The sequence below is a fragment of the Rhinoderma darwinii genome, chromosome 1 (genome assembly GCF_050947455.1).
Source record: "Rhinoderma darwinii isolate aRhiDar2 chromosome 1, aRhiDar2.hap1, whole genome shotgun sequence".
Classification (NCBI taxonomy): Eukaryota; Metazoa; Chordata; class Amphibia; order Anura; family Rhinodermatidae; genus Rhinoderma; species Rhinoderma darwinii.
Genome location: NC_134687.1, coordinates 378,202,490 through 378,219,408, shown reverse-complemented (window position 1 = coordinate 378,219,408; position 16,919 = coordinate 378,202,490). Strand labels below are relative to the sequence as shown.

The following is a 16,919-nucleotide window of genomic DNA, read 5'->3' as shown; positions in this document are numbered from 1 at the left end:
CAAATGTGACATGGGGCCGCAAACCATTGCAGCAAAACTTGAGCTCCAAAAGTCAAATGGCGCTCCGTCCTTTCTAACTTCCGCCATGTGTCCAAACAGCAGTTTATTACCACATATGGGGTATTGCTGTGCTCAGAAGAGTTTGCTTTACAAATATTGGGGTGTTTTTTCTCCTTTATCTATTGTAAAAATGAAGAAAAATCTGAGCTAAAACTACATTTTATTAGAAAAAATTTAGATTTTCAATTTCACGGCATAATTCCCATAAATTCAGCAAAAACCGTGTAGAGTCAAAATGCTAACTATACCCCTAAAAAAATTCCTTGAGGGGTGTAGTTTCCAAAATGGGGTCACTTTTGGGGAGTTTCCACTGTTATGGTCCCTCCAGGGCTTTGCAAACACGACATGGCACCGAAAACCATTCCAGCAAAATCTACGCTCCAAAATCTAAATGGCCCTCGTTCCCTTCTCAGGCGTGCCATGTGTCCAAACAGCAGTTTATTACCACATATGGGGTATTGTCGTAATCGGGAGACATTGCTTTACAAATGTTGGGGTGCTTTTTCTCCTTTATTCCTTGTAAAAACTGTGGGCTAAAAATGCTCACTATACCTCTTGGAAAATGCCTTAAGGGGTGTAGTTTCCAAAATGGGGTCACTTTTGGGGAGTTTCCACGGTTTTGGCACCACAAGACCTCTTCAAACCTGACATGGTGCATAAAATATATTCTAATAAAATAGAGGCCCCAAAATCCACCAGGTGCTCCGTTGCTTCTGAGGCCGGTGTTTCAGTCCATTACCGCACTAGGGCCATCTCCATGCTACGGAACATGCTTAAAGGGGACAGTTACCAAATCCAAAAATGACAGGCATAATTCAAACATACATATTCACCGTTGCACAGAGACATTAGGTACACATAATAATAATAAACCATAATTGTCAACGATAAGGAAGAAAATACACGCAGATAGTGTATCTCCTAAATATAAAGAAATACAAGTGATAAATGGATTATATTGCACCAAACAACATCACCTATCTATGTTCTCAAGCAACTCCATCACTGATGGTGACAATCTGTCAGTCATAGTTATGGGAGGACTGCCATGGTTTTGAGGGCACTGCGGCTCTTATGCTAGCACTGTGCCAGTGACTACTGTGAGGATAATGTGCCTGTCACTTTTAATGGGTGCTATGGCTGTCACTATTATGGAACACACTGGCTAGCAGTTTTATGAGGGCTATCTCACTGTTACAGGGGACTATCACAATGGCCGTTACTATTCTAGGACACTGCAGCTGGCTCGCACTTTTATGGGGGGGGGCTCTGTCGCTGTTATGATGGCCTATTGTGGCTTAAAGGGGCCCTGTAGGTTTTATTTCGGCACTATGGCTATCCCTAGCACTTTTCCTATTATCGTGGTGTTGTGGTTTTCACTTTTATAGCAGTATGGTTGTAAAGAAGGGGATGTGTTGCTTGCTCTATTATTGGCAGACTCTGGCTGTCTTTATCGGGGCGCTAACAAGAAATTGTGGGGGTGTGGTCAGAGTATTTTCGGGTGGGCTGTATGCCTGAAAAATTATCAGAATGTGTCCCCTTCCCCTTTTCCAATTTCTCCTTGCAGTATTTCATTAAAGTTGGCTTGCATAGTTGTAGGCACGGTGCATGGTTGGCAAGTTATGTACCTTTTTAAATGAATCTTTAATTTTTTTTCTCTTTACATCAATACCTAACGTTATCTACTAAGATCTGTCATACTAAACTGTAGGCTGTTCTATAAAATAAAGAAACCCTTAAGGCCTGATGGACAAGAAGTAGCAGTTTAGTCAGTGGGAAAATGTAAATTCACGCCATGCCTCCGTGTGTTTAATCAGCAGCGCTATTCTACAGGGCTTTATGGCTTGATTTGACTGTAGCGAGCTGTAGAAACCAGTATTTTCCCTGTGATTAACACACTTGCAACCCACAGTTCAGCTTTGTTTTCATCCTTTTAAACTGCCTAATTAAATCCAGCTCCTTGCTGACATTATTCTACAATGTGGACATCCACAGAATCACTTTTAACGTACCACTGGGAATCTCATTGTTAGAAATATCAAACAGAATCCTACCTCCCCAGATGTATTTCCCTGCAATTCTAAATGAGTATTCGAAACAGAGCAGTACTGCCACCTTGTGGCTCAGTTTAATAATGTCATCAATATTTCATGTAATACTTATTTTATTTTAGTTTTATTGTGTCTTTTTTTGTTATATTGTTGTTAAAGGGGCATGCTTTGCAACATTTTGTCTTGCAATGTAATTGTCTTTTTTGTTTTCATTTTTTATTAATGACTGGAGAGTAATTTTTACGGTCTTCTTTATTTAATTTTTTTAGAGCTTTATCTTAGCGATGATGAATTGAGAAAACTACATGACTTTGAGGGAAAATGTGTGGAAACATATTTTCATGGGAAAGATGAAAGTTTACACTCAAGTGACAGTGAAAGGATTCGTGCTACAACTCTAAGGTAAGTTATTAGGAATCGGTTTGTTATGTACCAGACACAGTAGCCATCCTGTGTGATAGGGGACTTTTAAAGGTAACTAGACTTTTATAAACCTCTTGACATATAGTGACATGTCAGAAGTTTTGATCGGTGGGCGTCCGAGCACTAAGACCCCTACCGATCGCTAAAACAAAGCGTCAGAAGCTCTCGGGTGAGTGCTGTGTCGCTTCGTTTCTGATCGGCTTTCCCTGGAATGTCAAGTGAGCAGTGTACAGACTCATAGACTTTCTATTGTACCCAAACAACGCTCTGATCAGAAATGAAGCAACACATCGTTCACCCGAGCGCTTCTGCCGCTTACTTTTAGCAATCGCTAGGGGTCTCAGTGCTTGGACCTCACCGATCAAAACTTCTGACATGTCATGATATGTAAAAAGTTTTTTTTAAAACTTTAGTTTCACTTTAAGGCTGTGTTCACACGGAGTTTTTTGACGCGGAAACCGCGCCAAAAAACTCCTCAAAAATCGCCCGAAAATGCCTCCCATTGATTTCAATGGGAGTTGGACGAGTTTTTTTACCTCGAGTAAAAAAAACGTGTTGCGGTAAAAAGAAGCGTCATGACCCATCTTGAGGCAGTTTCCGCCTCCAAAACCCCATTTCAATCAGTCAGAAAGAGGAAAAAAAAACCTCGACTGCAAAAACTCTGTGTGAACACAGCCTAAAGGATCCCAGAAGACTACACATTTGGAGCTGGCCTTATCTACAGCAATAACTAAACAATGGTTAACGTTTTTCCTACAAATTTTTCTTACTAATAACTGTCTAACAATGTATCTTTTGTTACTTTTAGTATAATGGAGGAAGTGCTACCATTGTATGCAAATTAAAGCTTGCCATTGCCTATAATGGTGTAATGGTTCTCACACTCAATCACTCTTTACGACTTTCCCAATAATGTTTCTTTTGGCATCCATTTAATTGAAAACCAATCATTTATATACTAGTGTGTATACACACACACACACACACACACACTAATTATATATACTGTGTATATATATATATATATATATATATATATATATATATATATATATATATCTTAGTGTGTGTGTGTGTGTATATATATATATATATATATATATATGTGTGTATATATATATATATATATATATATATATATATACATACACTACCGTTCAAAAGTTTAGGGTCACTTAGAAATGTCCTTATTTTTGCAAGTAAAGCACAGTTTTTTTCAATGAAGATAACATTCAATTAATCAGAAATATACTCTATAGATTGTTAATGTGCTAAATGACTATTCTAGCTGCAAACGTCTGGTTTTTAATGCAATATCTACATAGGTGTATAGAGGCCCATTTCCAGCAACCATCACTCCAGTGTTCTAATGGTACATTGTGTTTGCTAACTGTGTTAGAAGGCTAATGGATGATTAGAAAACACTTGAAAACCCTTGTGCAATTATGTTAGCACCGCTGTAAACAGTTTTGCTGTTTAGAGGAGCTATAAAACTGACCTTCCTTTAAGCTAGTTGAGAATCTGGAGCATTACATTTGTGGGTTCGATTAAACTCTCAAAATGGCTAGAAAAAGAGAGCTTTCGTGTGAAACTCGACAGTCTATTCTTGTTCTTCGAAATGAAGGCTATTCCATGTGAGAAATTGCCAAGAAACTGAAGATTTCCTACAACGGTGTGTACTACTCCCTTCAGAGGACAGCTCAAACAGGCTCTAACCAGAGTAGAAAGAGAAGTGGTAGGCCCCACTGCACAACTGAGCAACAATTATATTAACATTAGAGTCTCTAGTTTGAGAAATAGACGCCTCACAGGTCCTCAACTGGCAGCTTCATTAAATAGTACCCACAAAACGCCAGTGTCGACGTCTACAGTGAAGAGGCGACTCCGGGATGCTGGCCTTCAGGGCAGAGTGGCAAAGAAAAAGCCATATCTGAGACTGGCTAATAAAAGTAAAAGGTTGGCTATCTACCCCAATTCTATACTCTTGGCATTGCAGGACATCACTATTACTTTGCCATCGATCCTATTTTAAATGGATACAATTAAAACTTGGAAATAGTTTCTTTTTAATTACAACAGCGCTGGATCTACCCTTTCTCCTATACACAAAAGTAAAAGGTTAATATGGGCAAAAGCACACAGACATTGGACAGAGGAAGATTGGAAAAAAGTGTTATGGACAGACGAATCGAAGTTCGAGGTGTTTGGATCACACAGAAGAACATTTGTGAGATGCAGAACAACTGAAAAGATGCTGGAAGAGTGCCTGACGCCATCTGTCAAGCATGGTGGAGGTAATGTGATGGTCTGGGGTTGCTTTGGTGCTGGTAAAGTGGGAGATTTGTACAAGGTAAAAGGGATTTGGAATAAGGAAGGCTATCACTCCATTTTGCAACGCCATGCCATACCCTGTGGACAGCGCTTGATTGGAGCCAATTTCATCCTACAACAGGACAATGACCCAAAGCACACCTCCAAATTATGCAAGAACTATTTAGGGAAGAAGCAGGCAGCTGGTATTCTATCTGTAATGGAGTGGCCAGCGCAGTCACCAGATCTCAACCCCATAGAGCTGTTGTGGGAGCAGCTTGACCGTATGGTACGCAAGAAGTGCCCATCAAGCCAATCCAACTTGTGGGAGGGGCTTCTGGAAGCATGGGGTGAAATTTCTCCCGATTACCTCAGCAAATTAACAGCTAGAATGCCAAAGGTCTGCAATGCTGTAATTGCTGCAAATGGAGCATTCTTTGACGAAAGCAAAGTTTGAAGGAGAAAATTATTATTTGAAATAAAAATCATTATTTCTAACCTTGTCAATGTCTTGACTATATTTTCTAGTCATTTTGCAACTCATTTGATAAATATAAGTGTGAGTTTTCATGGAAAACACAAAATTGTCTGGGTGACCCCAAACTTTTGAACGGTAGTGTATATATATATTATATTTGTAATTGATACATAGCAATTGATCAACATGAGCAGACATGTTCTGGCAGATTAAGGTTGGTCTGATCCTTTTATACAATGATCATCCAGTTATTTGGTCAAACTCCACATAACTATATGCAAGTAGGTGTGTAATAGCTGTCTAAGCTTTCTATCAATACTAACTTGGCCGAAGTTAGATATAAAATTTTAATAAGATGCTATGTAGTCTTGGATAGACTGACTAAATTTGTTCCACCGGCCTCTTTAAAAAGGTGTATTAGAATATACTACTTGATCATTCCTATAAGTTGCATTAACCTAAAAGACTTTACTTTAGGAATGGCTGCCACTACGGTTTGAGTCAAATCCTTTCAGAGCCTAGTAAACATAAGTTCATTTATAATACAGTCACACTACTTTAATGAAAACTGTTTTCTTGTTTTCACACAGAACTGAAGAAATGTTCTTGCAGCTTAAGGAGATGAACGAAAAAGTGTTCTACATAAAGGACTCCCTGATATCTTTGGACAGTCAGCTCGGACACTTACAAGACCTTTCCGCCTTGACCGTAGACACATTGAAAGTCATCTCAGCAGTGGATACATTACAAGTGGAAGAGACCCTTATACAAGACCAGAAAACATTGTCATGTAAGAAGATACCTCATAGTTGGAGCAATGTCACATGTTCTGAGAACAACAGGCAATATAGTTATTACAGCATGCCACCCTCGCTGCTGAGGACATTGGCAAGGAGCCAGTGGCCCTCAGAGTGCCATGATCCTTCTGAGCAAACATGTTCTATTCCTTTAGAAAATTGTAAAACAAAAGCATCTGAAACAGAATGCGACACTGTCACTTCTGCAACATCATCAGAGAGCAAGTCTACTCCACACTATGGGAATTTTCTTCTTGTTCCTTCAAGTCCTGTTGGGATGTCTGGCTCTGATGAACCTGTTTTGGACTTCTCAGTTCCTGAAGTTATTGATAGTGATGAAGCAGATTTCAAAGATGGTAAAACCAAAGAAAATATTTGTATCCCTCCAACTGACCTGAATGCTTGTGGCCAAGAGGATAGAGAGACTGATGGTAAACAAGTGGCTACCCAAGATGAGTTAGAGCTTCCAGAAATTGTAGACCAACATAATGTGGACCCTGTTGAGGAAAAGTCTCTTGATTGTTCTGCAGGAGGCTTTGTGAACTGGGCATTTTCAGAAGAAGGGGAAGTTGGTGTTTTTAATGGTGGTAAGAACCAAAAACTATGCATTCACCCCAACCACTGTAAAGACTGTCAATGTTTAAATAGCTTTGACCAAAGTATCCATGTCAAGGACAAAAATACACATTCTCACAGCTCTGATAAGGATATACCGGCTGGTGACCAGCAGCGAAGCTCCTCATTCTGGATTAGCCCTCTTCATATGAACTGGAATTTCCGTAAAACTAGTTTTAAAGGTCAAAAAGATAAGAAAGATGGAAAGACAAGTACGATAAAAGGTATCCAGCTGTATATCTAAAGCATAATCCAAATAAAAAAAATAAGACAGAACACCATTATTGATGTCCAATAGTTACTGACACCGTATGAGTACATATTTTTATGTTTCCCAAATATTTATTTGCCTTATTTTATTTTAGAGTTGGCTAAATGTTCTGAGTTCAATCAAGTTGCATGGGCTAAAGAGAAAATGCGGAACACTTTTAGAAGATCAAACAAAGAGAAGAAAAAACAGACTCCGCTTCAAGTGCCTGTAAGTCTGATAAAGGAATTGTAAAGCTGGCCATACACATGAGACCACTATTGGCTGAATGAGCGTGCATGGGTTTTCATTGGGGAGAGGGGAATAAGCTGCTGCCTGACCCCTCTATCAGTGGCTATTTTCTTGCGAGAACAATGTATCGGCCATGAAATCCAACATGCCCAATTCTTCTTGCCTCGGACAGCTGCTGTCAGGGGAATGTAAGAAGGCCCCAAACACATTCGATTGTGAAATCGCCGAGTTTGGATGATTTGTATCGAATTTGTATGGCCAGCTTAACCCTTACCAAATTGAATTAATTTGTTACCTACATTTAACTTTAAATAAATTTATATTGGAGAGTATACACAAGAATGCCCCAAATGTAAGTTGACGAAAGCAGATTTGAATCAACTGCTTTTAGTCTTGTCCTAAGATGGTGACATTTTTGGAGAAGCTTAATGATTAAGTTGGTAGGCGGAAGGAATCTTGACGTAACTCCATGGTTACGTCATGTTACATTTTAATGTTTCATTTTAAATTTAACATTTCATTTTAATTTTTGTTTCATATTGTTGCATGTTTCATTTAAAAAAAAGTAGGCAATAGCATTATACTAACCTATTCCCAAATGGTGTTCATGGCCGTAAAGATTAATATTTTAAAGCATGGGATATCTGAGTTGCCTCTGTTAGGGATCTGCCAGGTACTTCATCTAGCTATACTCCTGGGATTAATCAATCCACACCTGAGGCCAGACCTGTTCGACTGACACCATCTCCCACCAACCAGGGTGGCAGGCTCAGGAGTGGGAGAGCCTATCGCGGCCTGGTCTCTCGGAGTTAGCTCCGCCCCCTGCCCTTTATTACCTGCCCTGTGCTCTCCCTCAGTGCTTGTAATTCTTTTGGATTCCTGGCCCCACTGCTGCTTGCTCCAGCCTGCTTCTGCCGTGCTTCTGCCTTGCTGCAGTTCTGCTTGACCTGCTTTGCTTGCCCTGGCTTGCTTCTGTCTCCGTGCCCGCTCGGGTGTACTCACTTCGTCCTGGTCCTGACTGTTCGTTCACCGCCCCGTTTCCTCGTGGCGTTCCGTGGCTACTGCCCCTTCCCTTGCGTGTTCCCCGTTTGTCTTCCAGTGCACTTAGCCAGCGTAGGGACCGCCGCCCAGTTGTACCTCGTCGCCTAGGGCGGGTCGTTGCAAGTAGGCAGGGACAGGGCGGTGGGTAGATTAGGGCTCACTTTCCCTTCACCTCCTTCCTGCCATTACATAATTACAAGCCCTTACCTAGTCTACCCTTTCTCCTACGCTGACGCTATCATGGACCCCCTTGAGACCCTGACCCAGCAGATGCAGGGCCTCTCCCTACAGGTCCAGGCCCTGGCCCAAAGGGTCAATCAGGGTGACGCTGCTTTAGTAGTACCCCTCACCTCACCTCTAGAACCCGACCTCAAGTTACCTGACCGGTTCTCAGGGGACCGTAAGACGTTTCTCTCCTTCCGGGAGAGTTGCAGACTGTATTTCCGCCTAAAGCCCCACTCCTCAGGTTCCGAGAACCAGCGGGTGGGTATCATCATATCCCGACTCCAGGAAGGGCCCCAAGAGTGGGCCTTCTCCTTGGCTCCTGACGCCCCTGAACTTTCCTCTGTTGATCGTTTTTTCTCTGCCCTCGGACTCATTTACGACGAGACTGACAGGACTGCTTTAGCCGAGAGTCAGCTGGTGACCTTACGTCAGGGTAGGAGACCGGTTGAGGAATACTGTTCTGATTTTAGGAAGTGGTGCGTAGCTTCTCAGTGGAACGATCCGGCCCTAAGGTGCCAGTTTAGGTTAGGATTATCTGACGCCCTGAAGGATCTGCTGGTTAGCTACCCCTCGCCTGACTCCCTTGACCAGGTTATGGCCCTAGCAGTACGACTTGACCGACGTCTCAGGGAACGTCAGCTAGAACGCTTCAGTGTGCTCCCCTCTGACTTTTCTGCGATTCCCCCCGAGGTCCCGTCTCCTCGCCCCTCCACGGAGGACTCGGAGGTACCTATGCAACTCGGGGCCTCCATGTCCCCTCGACAACGTAGGGAGTTTCGCAGAATGAATGGTCTCTGCTTCTACTGTGGGGACGACAAGCATCTACTGAACACCTGTCCCAGGCGCAAGAATAAGAAGCCGGAAAACTTCCGCGCCTAAGTGATCATCGGGGAGGTCACTTGGGCGCACAGGTATTTCCCGTTAATGTGAAACGCAATAAAATTTTGCTTCCCTTTCAGGTCTCGTTTGCTGGCCGGTCTGCCACGGGCAGTGCTTTCGTGGATTCTGGCTCATCTGCTAATATCATGTCTGTGGAATTTGCTATGTCTCTAAAGATGCCTTGTATTGATTTACCTTATCCTATCCCTGTAGTAGGAATCGACTCAACCCCCCTTGCTAATGGTTATTTTACTCAACATACCCCTGTTTTTGAACTCCTGGTTGGCTCCATGCATTTGGAGCAGTGCTCTGTACTGGTGATGCAGGGATTATCGTCTGATCTGGTATTAGGTCTTCCCTGGTTGCAGTTGCATAATCCCACGTTTGATTGGAATACTGGGGATCTCACCAAATGGGGTAGTGAATGTCTTATGTCATGTCTTTCTGTTAACTCTATTTCTCCCCGGGAGGAGGTAAACACGCTTCCTGAGTTTGTTCAGGACTTCGCCGATGTGTTTTCCAAGGAGGCCTCTGAGGTGTTGCCCCCCCATAGAGATTACGATTGCGCCATCGATTTGGTGCCTGGTGCCAAGCTTCCTAAGTGTAGGATATTTAATCTTTCATGTCCTGAACGTGAAGCGATGAGGGTATATATCCAAGAATGCCTGGCCAAGGGTTTCATTCGCCCCTCGACTTCTCCTGTAGGTGCTGGCTTCTTCTTCGTGGGGAAGAAGGATGGTGGTCTTAGGCCGTGCATTGATTATCGTAACCTGAATAAGGTCACCGTAAGGAACCAGTACCCACTTCATTTGATTCCGGATCTTTTTAATCAGGTTCAGGGAGCCCAGTGGTTTTCTAAGTTCGATCTACGGGGGGCATATAACCTTATCCGCATCAAAGAGGGGGATGAGTGGAAAACTGCGTTCAACACACCCGAGGGTCATTTCGAATACCTGGTCATGCCCTTTGGGTTGTGTAATGCCCCTGCTGTCTTCCAGAATTTTATTAATGAAATCCTGAGAGATTACCTGGGGATATTTCTTGTTGTGTACCTTGATGACATACTGGTGTTTTCCAAGGACTGGTCCTCCCACGTGGAGCATGTCAGGAAGGTGCTCCAGGTCCTTCAGGAGAATAATCTGTTTGCTAAGACTGAAAAATGTGTCTTTGGGGTACAGGAGATACCATTTTTAGGGCAAATCCTCACTCCTCATGAATTCCGCATGGACCCTGCCAAGGTTCAAGCTGTGGCGGAATGGGTCCAACCTGCCTCCCTTAAGGCGTTACAGTGTTTTTTAGGGTTCGCCAACTATTACAGGAGATTTATTGCCAACTTCTCGGTCGTCGCTAAGCCTCTTACGGACCTCACCCGCAAGGGTGCCGATGTCCTCCATTGGCCCCCTGAGGCCGTCCAGGCCTTTGAGACTCTCAAGAAGTGCTTTATCTCGGCCCCCGTGCTGATTCAGCCCAACCAAGAGGAGCCATTTATTGTGGAGGTTGACGCTTCCGAGGTGGGAGTGGGGGCCGTCTTGTCCCAGGGTACCAGCTCCCTCACCCATCTCCGCCCCTGTGCTTACTTCTCTAGGAAGTTTTCGCCCACGGAGAGTAACTATGATATTGGCAACCGCGAACTTCTAGCCATTAAATGGGCGTTTGAGGAGTGGCGGCACTTCCTGGAGGGGGCCAGACACCAGGTAACGGTCCTTACGGATCACAAGAATCTGGTTTTCCTAGAATCGGCCCGGAGGCTTAATCCTAGACAAGCTCGGTGGGCACTATTCTTTACCAGATTTAATTTCTTGGTTACCTATAGGGCTGGGTCCAAGAATATTAAGGCTGACGCTCTGTCACGTAGTTTCATGGCCAATCCTCCTTCCGAGAAGGATCCCGCTTGTATTTTACCCCCTGGTATAATCGTCTCTGCCACGGATTCTGATTTAGCTTCTGATATCGCGGCTGATCAGGGTGCAGCTCCCGGGAACGTCCCTGGGGACAAACTGTTTGTTCCCCTGCAATACCGGCTGAGGGTACTCAGGGAAAACCATGACTCCGCTCTATCTGGTCATCCTGGCATCTTGGGCACCAAACACCTCATTACCAGAAACTATTGGTGGCCTGGGTTGCCTAAAGATGTTAGGGCTTACGTCGCCGCTTGTGAGGTTTGCGCTAGGTCCAAAACCCCTAGGTCCCGACCTGCGGGCCTACTACGTTCCTTGCCCATTCCCCAGAGACCTTGGACCCATATCTCCATGGATTTTATCACCGATTTGCCTCCATCTCAGGGCAAGTCGGTGGTGTGGGTGGTAGTCGACCGCTTCAGCAAGATGTGCCACTTTGTGCCCCTTAAGAAGCTACCTAACGCCAAGACGTTAGCTTCTTTGTTCGTGAAACACATCCTGCGTCTCCATGGGGCCCCAGTCAATATCGTTTCTGACAGAGGGGTACAATTTGTTTCCTTATTTTGGAGAGCTTTTTGTAAAAAGTTGGAGATTGATCTGTCCTTCTCCTCCGCCTTCCATCCCGAAACTAATGGCCAAACGGAAAGGACCAACCAATCCCTGGAACAATATTTAAGGTGTTTCATCTCGGACTGCCAATTCGATTGGGTCTCATTCCTTCCCCTTGCTGAATTTTCCCTGAATAACCGGGTCAGTAACTCGTCAGGGGTCTCCCCGTTTTTCTGTAATTTCGGGTTTAACCCAAGGTTCTCCTCCGTCTCCCCTGGTTGTTCCAATAATCCTGAGGTAGAGGAGGTTCATCGGGAACTGTGCACTGTCTGGGCCCAGGTTCAGAAGAACCTAGAGGCGTCCCAGAGCGCACAAAAAATTCAGGCGGATAGTAGACGTTCTGCTAACCCCCGGTTTGTCGTCGGGGATTTGGTCTGGTTGTCGTCCAGGAACTTGCGCCTTAAGGTCCCGTCCAGGAAGTTTGCTCCCCGATTCATTGGACCTTATAAGATCATTGAAGTCCTCAACCCTGTATCCTTCCGTCTGGAGCTCCCCCCATCCTTTCGCATACATGACGTCTTCCATGCCTCCCTCCTTAAACGCTGCTCCCCGTCCTGGTCCCCCTCGAGGATACCTCCTGTTCCCGTTCTCACCCCTGAGGGGGTGGAATTCGAGGTGGCCAAGATTATGGACAGTAGGATGGTCCAGGGCTCCCTCCAGTACCTGGTCCATTGGAAAGGATACGGGCCGGAGGAGAGGACTTGGGTACCTGCCCGTGATGTTCACGCTGGGGTATTGATCAGGAGGTTCCACCTCCTCTTCCCCACTAAACCGGGTCCCCTTAGTAAGGGTCCGGTGGCCCCTCATAAAAGGGGGAGTACTGTTCGGGATCTGCCAGGTACTTCATCTAGCTATACTAATATATTAATCAATCCACACCTGAGGCCAGACCTGTTCGACTGACACCATCTCCCACCAACCAGGGTGGCAGGCTCAGGAGTGGGAGAGCCTATCGCGGCCTGGTCTCTCGGAGTTAGCTCCGCCCCCTGCCCTTTATTACCTGCCCTGTGCTCTCCCTCAGTGCTTGTAATTCTTTTGGATTCCTGGCCCCACTGCTGCTTGCTCCAGCCTGCTTCTGCCGTGCTTCTGCCTTGCTGCAGTTCTGCTTGACCTGCTTTGCTTGCCCTGGCTTGCTTCTGTCTCCGTGCCCGCTCGGGTGTACTCACTTCGTCCTGGTCCTGACTGTTCGTTCACCGCCCCGTTTCCTCGTGGCGTTCCGTGGCCACTGCCCCTTCCCTTGCGTGTTCCCCGTTTGTCTTCCAGTGCACTTAGCCAGCGTAGGGACCGCCGCCCAGTTGTACCTCGTCGCCTAGGGCGGGTCGTTGCAAGTAGGCAGGGACAGGGCGGTGGGTAGATTAGGGCTCACTTTCCCTTCACCTCCTTCCTGCCATTACAGCCTCCCTCGATAAAGTGTCGAGGAAGATTTGAGGAACACAGTAAAAATTATGAAGAGGGATCTTGCATCACCTGGTCACAAAACCCATAAGAAATGTAGGAATAAATGGAATGAAATTATTAAAATACTCTTTACAAAAGAAGAGCTAGAAAAATTGACTCTGTCCATTGGTTACTCAAGGTTAAGGGAACGTTCAGTGCTTATGTCCTCTGGGGATGGGAAGGGTGATGGGAATTTTTCTTTAGATCGAAATGTATAGATTTATGGATAGGATATTTATTCTGTACCTCATTTTCTATTAAATTGTAATCGCATATTTTTTCTAAAATAATCTAAAAATATAAAGGAAGTGTCCAGTGAATTGAAATTTAGCAAATCCCCAAGTATGCATTTGCTAGGTTTCATCTACACAAGACTACCTGCATGTGAGGCTGACATGTCTTTCATCATATGTGGAAAGCTGGGCGACATCCATTAGAATTATTATAATTCTTATAATGGCTGCTATCACAGGTGGCCACTTTTTATATTACATAAATATCAGATTTGGCTAAATATAACATTAAAGAGCTGTACAAATTAGGAAAACTTAGGGACTTACATAATTTACCTTGCAAAACCACTTTCCTGTAATCTAATAACAATAAAATAATTGTCTCAATGCTACTATGTATGTACCCCTCAGATCTCTCCTCCTTAGCGCTCAATGACTACCTGTATCTGGGTAATAGGCATAATATCCGTGGTCACAGGTAGTGGCAGGTATAGTATTTGCTATACAACCTTGTTGGTGGCTCATATTGTGCTGTTCAGTTTATCAGATTGTCACTGTGCTTTACAATTAACAGTTGTAGTATTTCCTATACTTAACCCCTTAATGACCAGGCCATTTTGCGTGTTAATGACCAAGGATTATTTTTTGTTTTTTCACGGTCGCATTCCAACAGTCGTAACTTTTTTTTTTTATTCCATCGACCTAGCCGTATAAGGGCTTGTGTTTTGCGGGACGAGTTGTATTTTGCAATTGCACCATTTTTGGATGCATATAATATATCGATTAACTTTTATTAACTTTATTTTAGGAGAGAATTGAAAATAAGCAGCTATTCCAGCATTAAATATATAAATTTACGCAGTTTACTATGCAGCGTGAATAACATGTTACCTTTATTCTATGGGTCGGCACGATTACGGGGATACCAAATATGTAAAGGTTTTATATGTTTTCCTATGTTTGCACAATAAAAACCCGTTTAGAAAAAAATTACTTGTTTTTGCATCGCCGCATTCCAAGAGCCGTAACTTTTTCATTTTTCCGTCAATGTGGCTGTATGTGGGCTTGATTTTTTGGGGGCCAAGGTGTAGTTTTCATTAGTACTATTTTAGGGTACATAAGACTTATAGATTAACATTTATAAAAAAAATTATGGGGGGAATGGGAGAAAAATAATTTTGAGTTTTTTTGCAGGTTTTTTTGGACGCCGTTCGTCTGCTGTTTAATTAATGTGTTAATTTTATTGTTCGAGTAGTTACGATCGCAGGGATACCATATATGTGTATGTGTTATTTGTTTTGACCCTTTTACTAAATAAAACCACTTTTTGGGGAAAAAAAGGGGTTTTATTTTATTTTGACTGTAATATGTATTTTGTTTTACATCTTTTTTGTCCCGCTAGGGGACTTCACCATGTGATCTGTTGATCTCTTATACAATGCTTTGGTATACTCAGTATACCAAAGCATTATTGCCTGTCAGAGTGAGGGTAAGGCCACACTGTGCAGTCACGGTGCGTTTATGTTGCGTTTTTAAACCACAGCTAGTCATTTTTCAATAGAAGTCAATGGTGAAATTTGTGTTCTGGACAGACTGCTGCTATTATATTACAATGTGTTTTATGTGCAGTTAACTGCATCTTCATAATGTCTGCACCGTGTGGCCTTACCCTAAAACTGACAGGCAATCTATTAGGCCGTGCCTCTGGCATGGCATAATAGGCAGTTGCTGAAGGCAGACCAGGGGGCCATTGTTAGGCCCCCGGCTGCCATGAAAACCCAACGGCACCCCGCGATTTCTTTGCGGGGGGCCGATGGGGTGACAGAGGGAGCTCCCTCCCCCTGTCAAACACATTAAATGTCGCCGTCACTATTGACAGCAGCATCGAATGGGTTAAACTGCCGTAATCGGAGCGTGCTTCGATTCTGGCAGGAGCCTGGCTGTGTATGACAGCCGTGCTCCTGCCGTTGATAAGCGTGGGTACTGCCAGTGATTAGAGGACGGATAGATCCGTCCTTTGCAGGAACTAGCACCTGCACAGGACGGATATATCCGTCCATCGTCATTAAGAAGTTAAGGTCCTATTACATCACCCAATATTGGCCGATCAACGAGCGCCGATCAACGAGACAGCTTGTTGATCGGCGCTCGTTTGCTACTTTCACAAGGAGCAATGCTTGGTTATGTAAGAACAAGTGATCCCTGTTTACACAGTGAGATGTGCTGCCGACAACAATAATATTTATTGCTGCATAAACTATATGATCAGTCGATGAATGAGCGTTTGCTTGTTCATCAGCTGATCATTGCCCTCTTTACACAGGGCAATGATCGTGAATGAGCGTACTTATGAACGCATGCTTGCCCTATAATTGGCTGGTGTAAAAGGGCCTCTTTACTCTTTAGTGGCTCATGACATCTCTGCGCCATTGTCTTGACCAGCTAAGGCATTATATCTGGCCTTATAGAGAACTCCAGAGAATCTCCAGAAAGGCTTCTTCAGGTAAATTAAACTTTTGGGACAAATAAAATTCCATAAGTCTGACCAAGAGGTGGATTTTAAGTATTTGCCTGGAGGCAGACTTTAAGAACAATGGGGGAGATGTATAAAGACTTTGCCAGTCTTAATAAATTTGTAGCATTTTACTCTAGATTGCTTTTTATTAAGAGGCACCCACAGTCTGTGTGACACTAATGAAGTCTACACCAGCCAGGAGCTGGCATAGATTTCCGCTATAATTTATGCCAGCTTCTGGCGTAAATTAAAGTAATGCGTCAAGCCGAGGTGGCCACACCACTTTTGCTAAGCTCCACCCACTTTTTTAAAAAGTGTCAAGAGCACGTTAAATGGCCCAAAAGAAGTGCAAGGGTGATGTTTTGAGGGGTAATCTGGTTTTGTCAAATACATTTATTCTCTTTATAATGAAAAGCTATACAATATTCTGCTATAGTTTCTGTATCAAGATCTCTGCTGCAGTCATTCAATAGGAACCTTCATTGTTTACTTTCAGGGAATTAAAATCTGTCCATGGTCATGTGATAACATACACAGGTGTATGGCTCGTTAAAAGATAGAGGTTTTATACACGTATATGTAATCGGTGCTGCACCTGGGTGATTATCACATGACCAGGACAGATTTTAATTCCCTGGAAGTAAACAATGAAGGTTCCTATTGAATGACTGCAAACAAATTTACAAAACTGTGTGAGGACTTGATATAGAAAGTATAGTAGAGCCTTGTATAACTTTGATGCAGAAATTCGACTGGAAAATGTTTACAATGTACAATGAATAACATTTATTCATGAAACGGATACACCCCTTTAATATTGCACAAGGCTTTGTTAAAGAAAACATCTTT

General features: G+C 43.5%; 1 protein-coding gene across 1 annotated transcript in view; it reads left to right on the top strand.

Annotated features, from left to right (window-relative positions):
- The window catches only part of TRPM6 (transient receptor potential cation channel subfamily M member 6), a 180,119-nt gene that overhangs the window by 94,649 nt on the left and 68,551 nt on the right, over positions 1-16,919 (top strand). Inside the window, exons 24-26 of the mRNA XM_075860466.1 lie at positions 2,381-2,513; positions 5,913-6,958; positions 7,100-7,212. Coding sequence (XP_075716581.1) covers positions 2,381-2,513; positions 5,913-6,958; positions 7,100-7,212 — 1,292 coding nt within the window. The remainder of the gene's footprint in view (positions 1-2,380; positions 2,514-5,912; positions 6,959-7,099; positions 7,213-16,919) is intronic.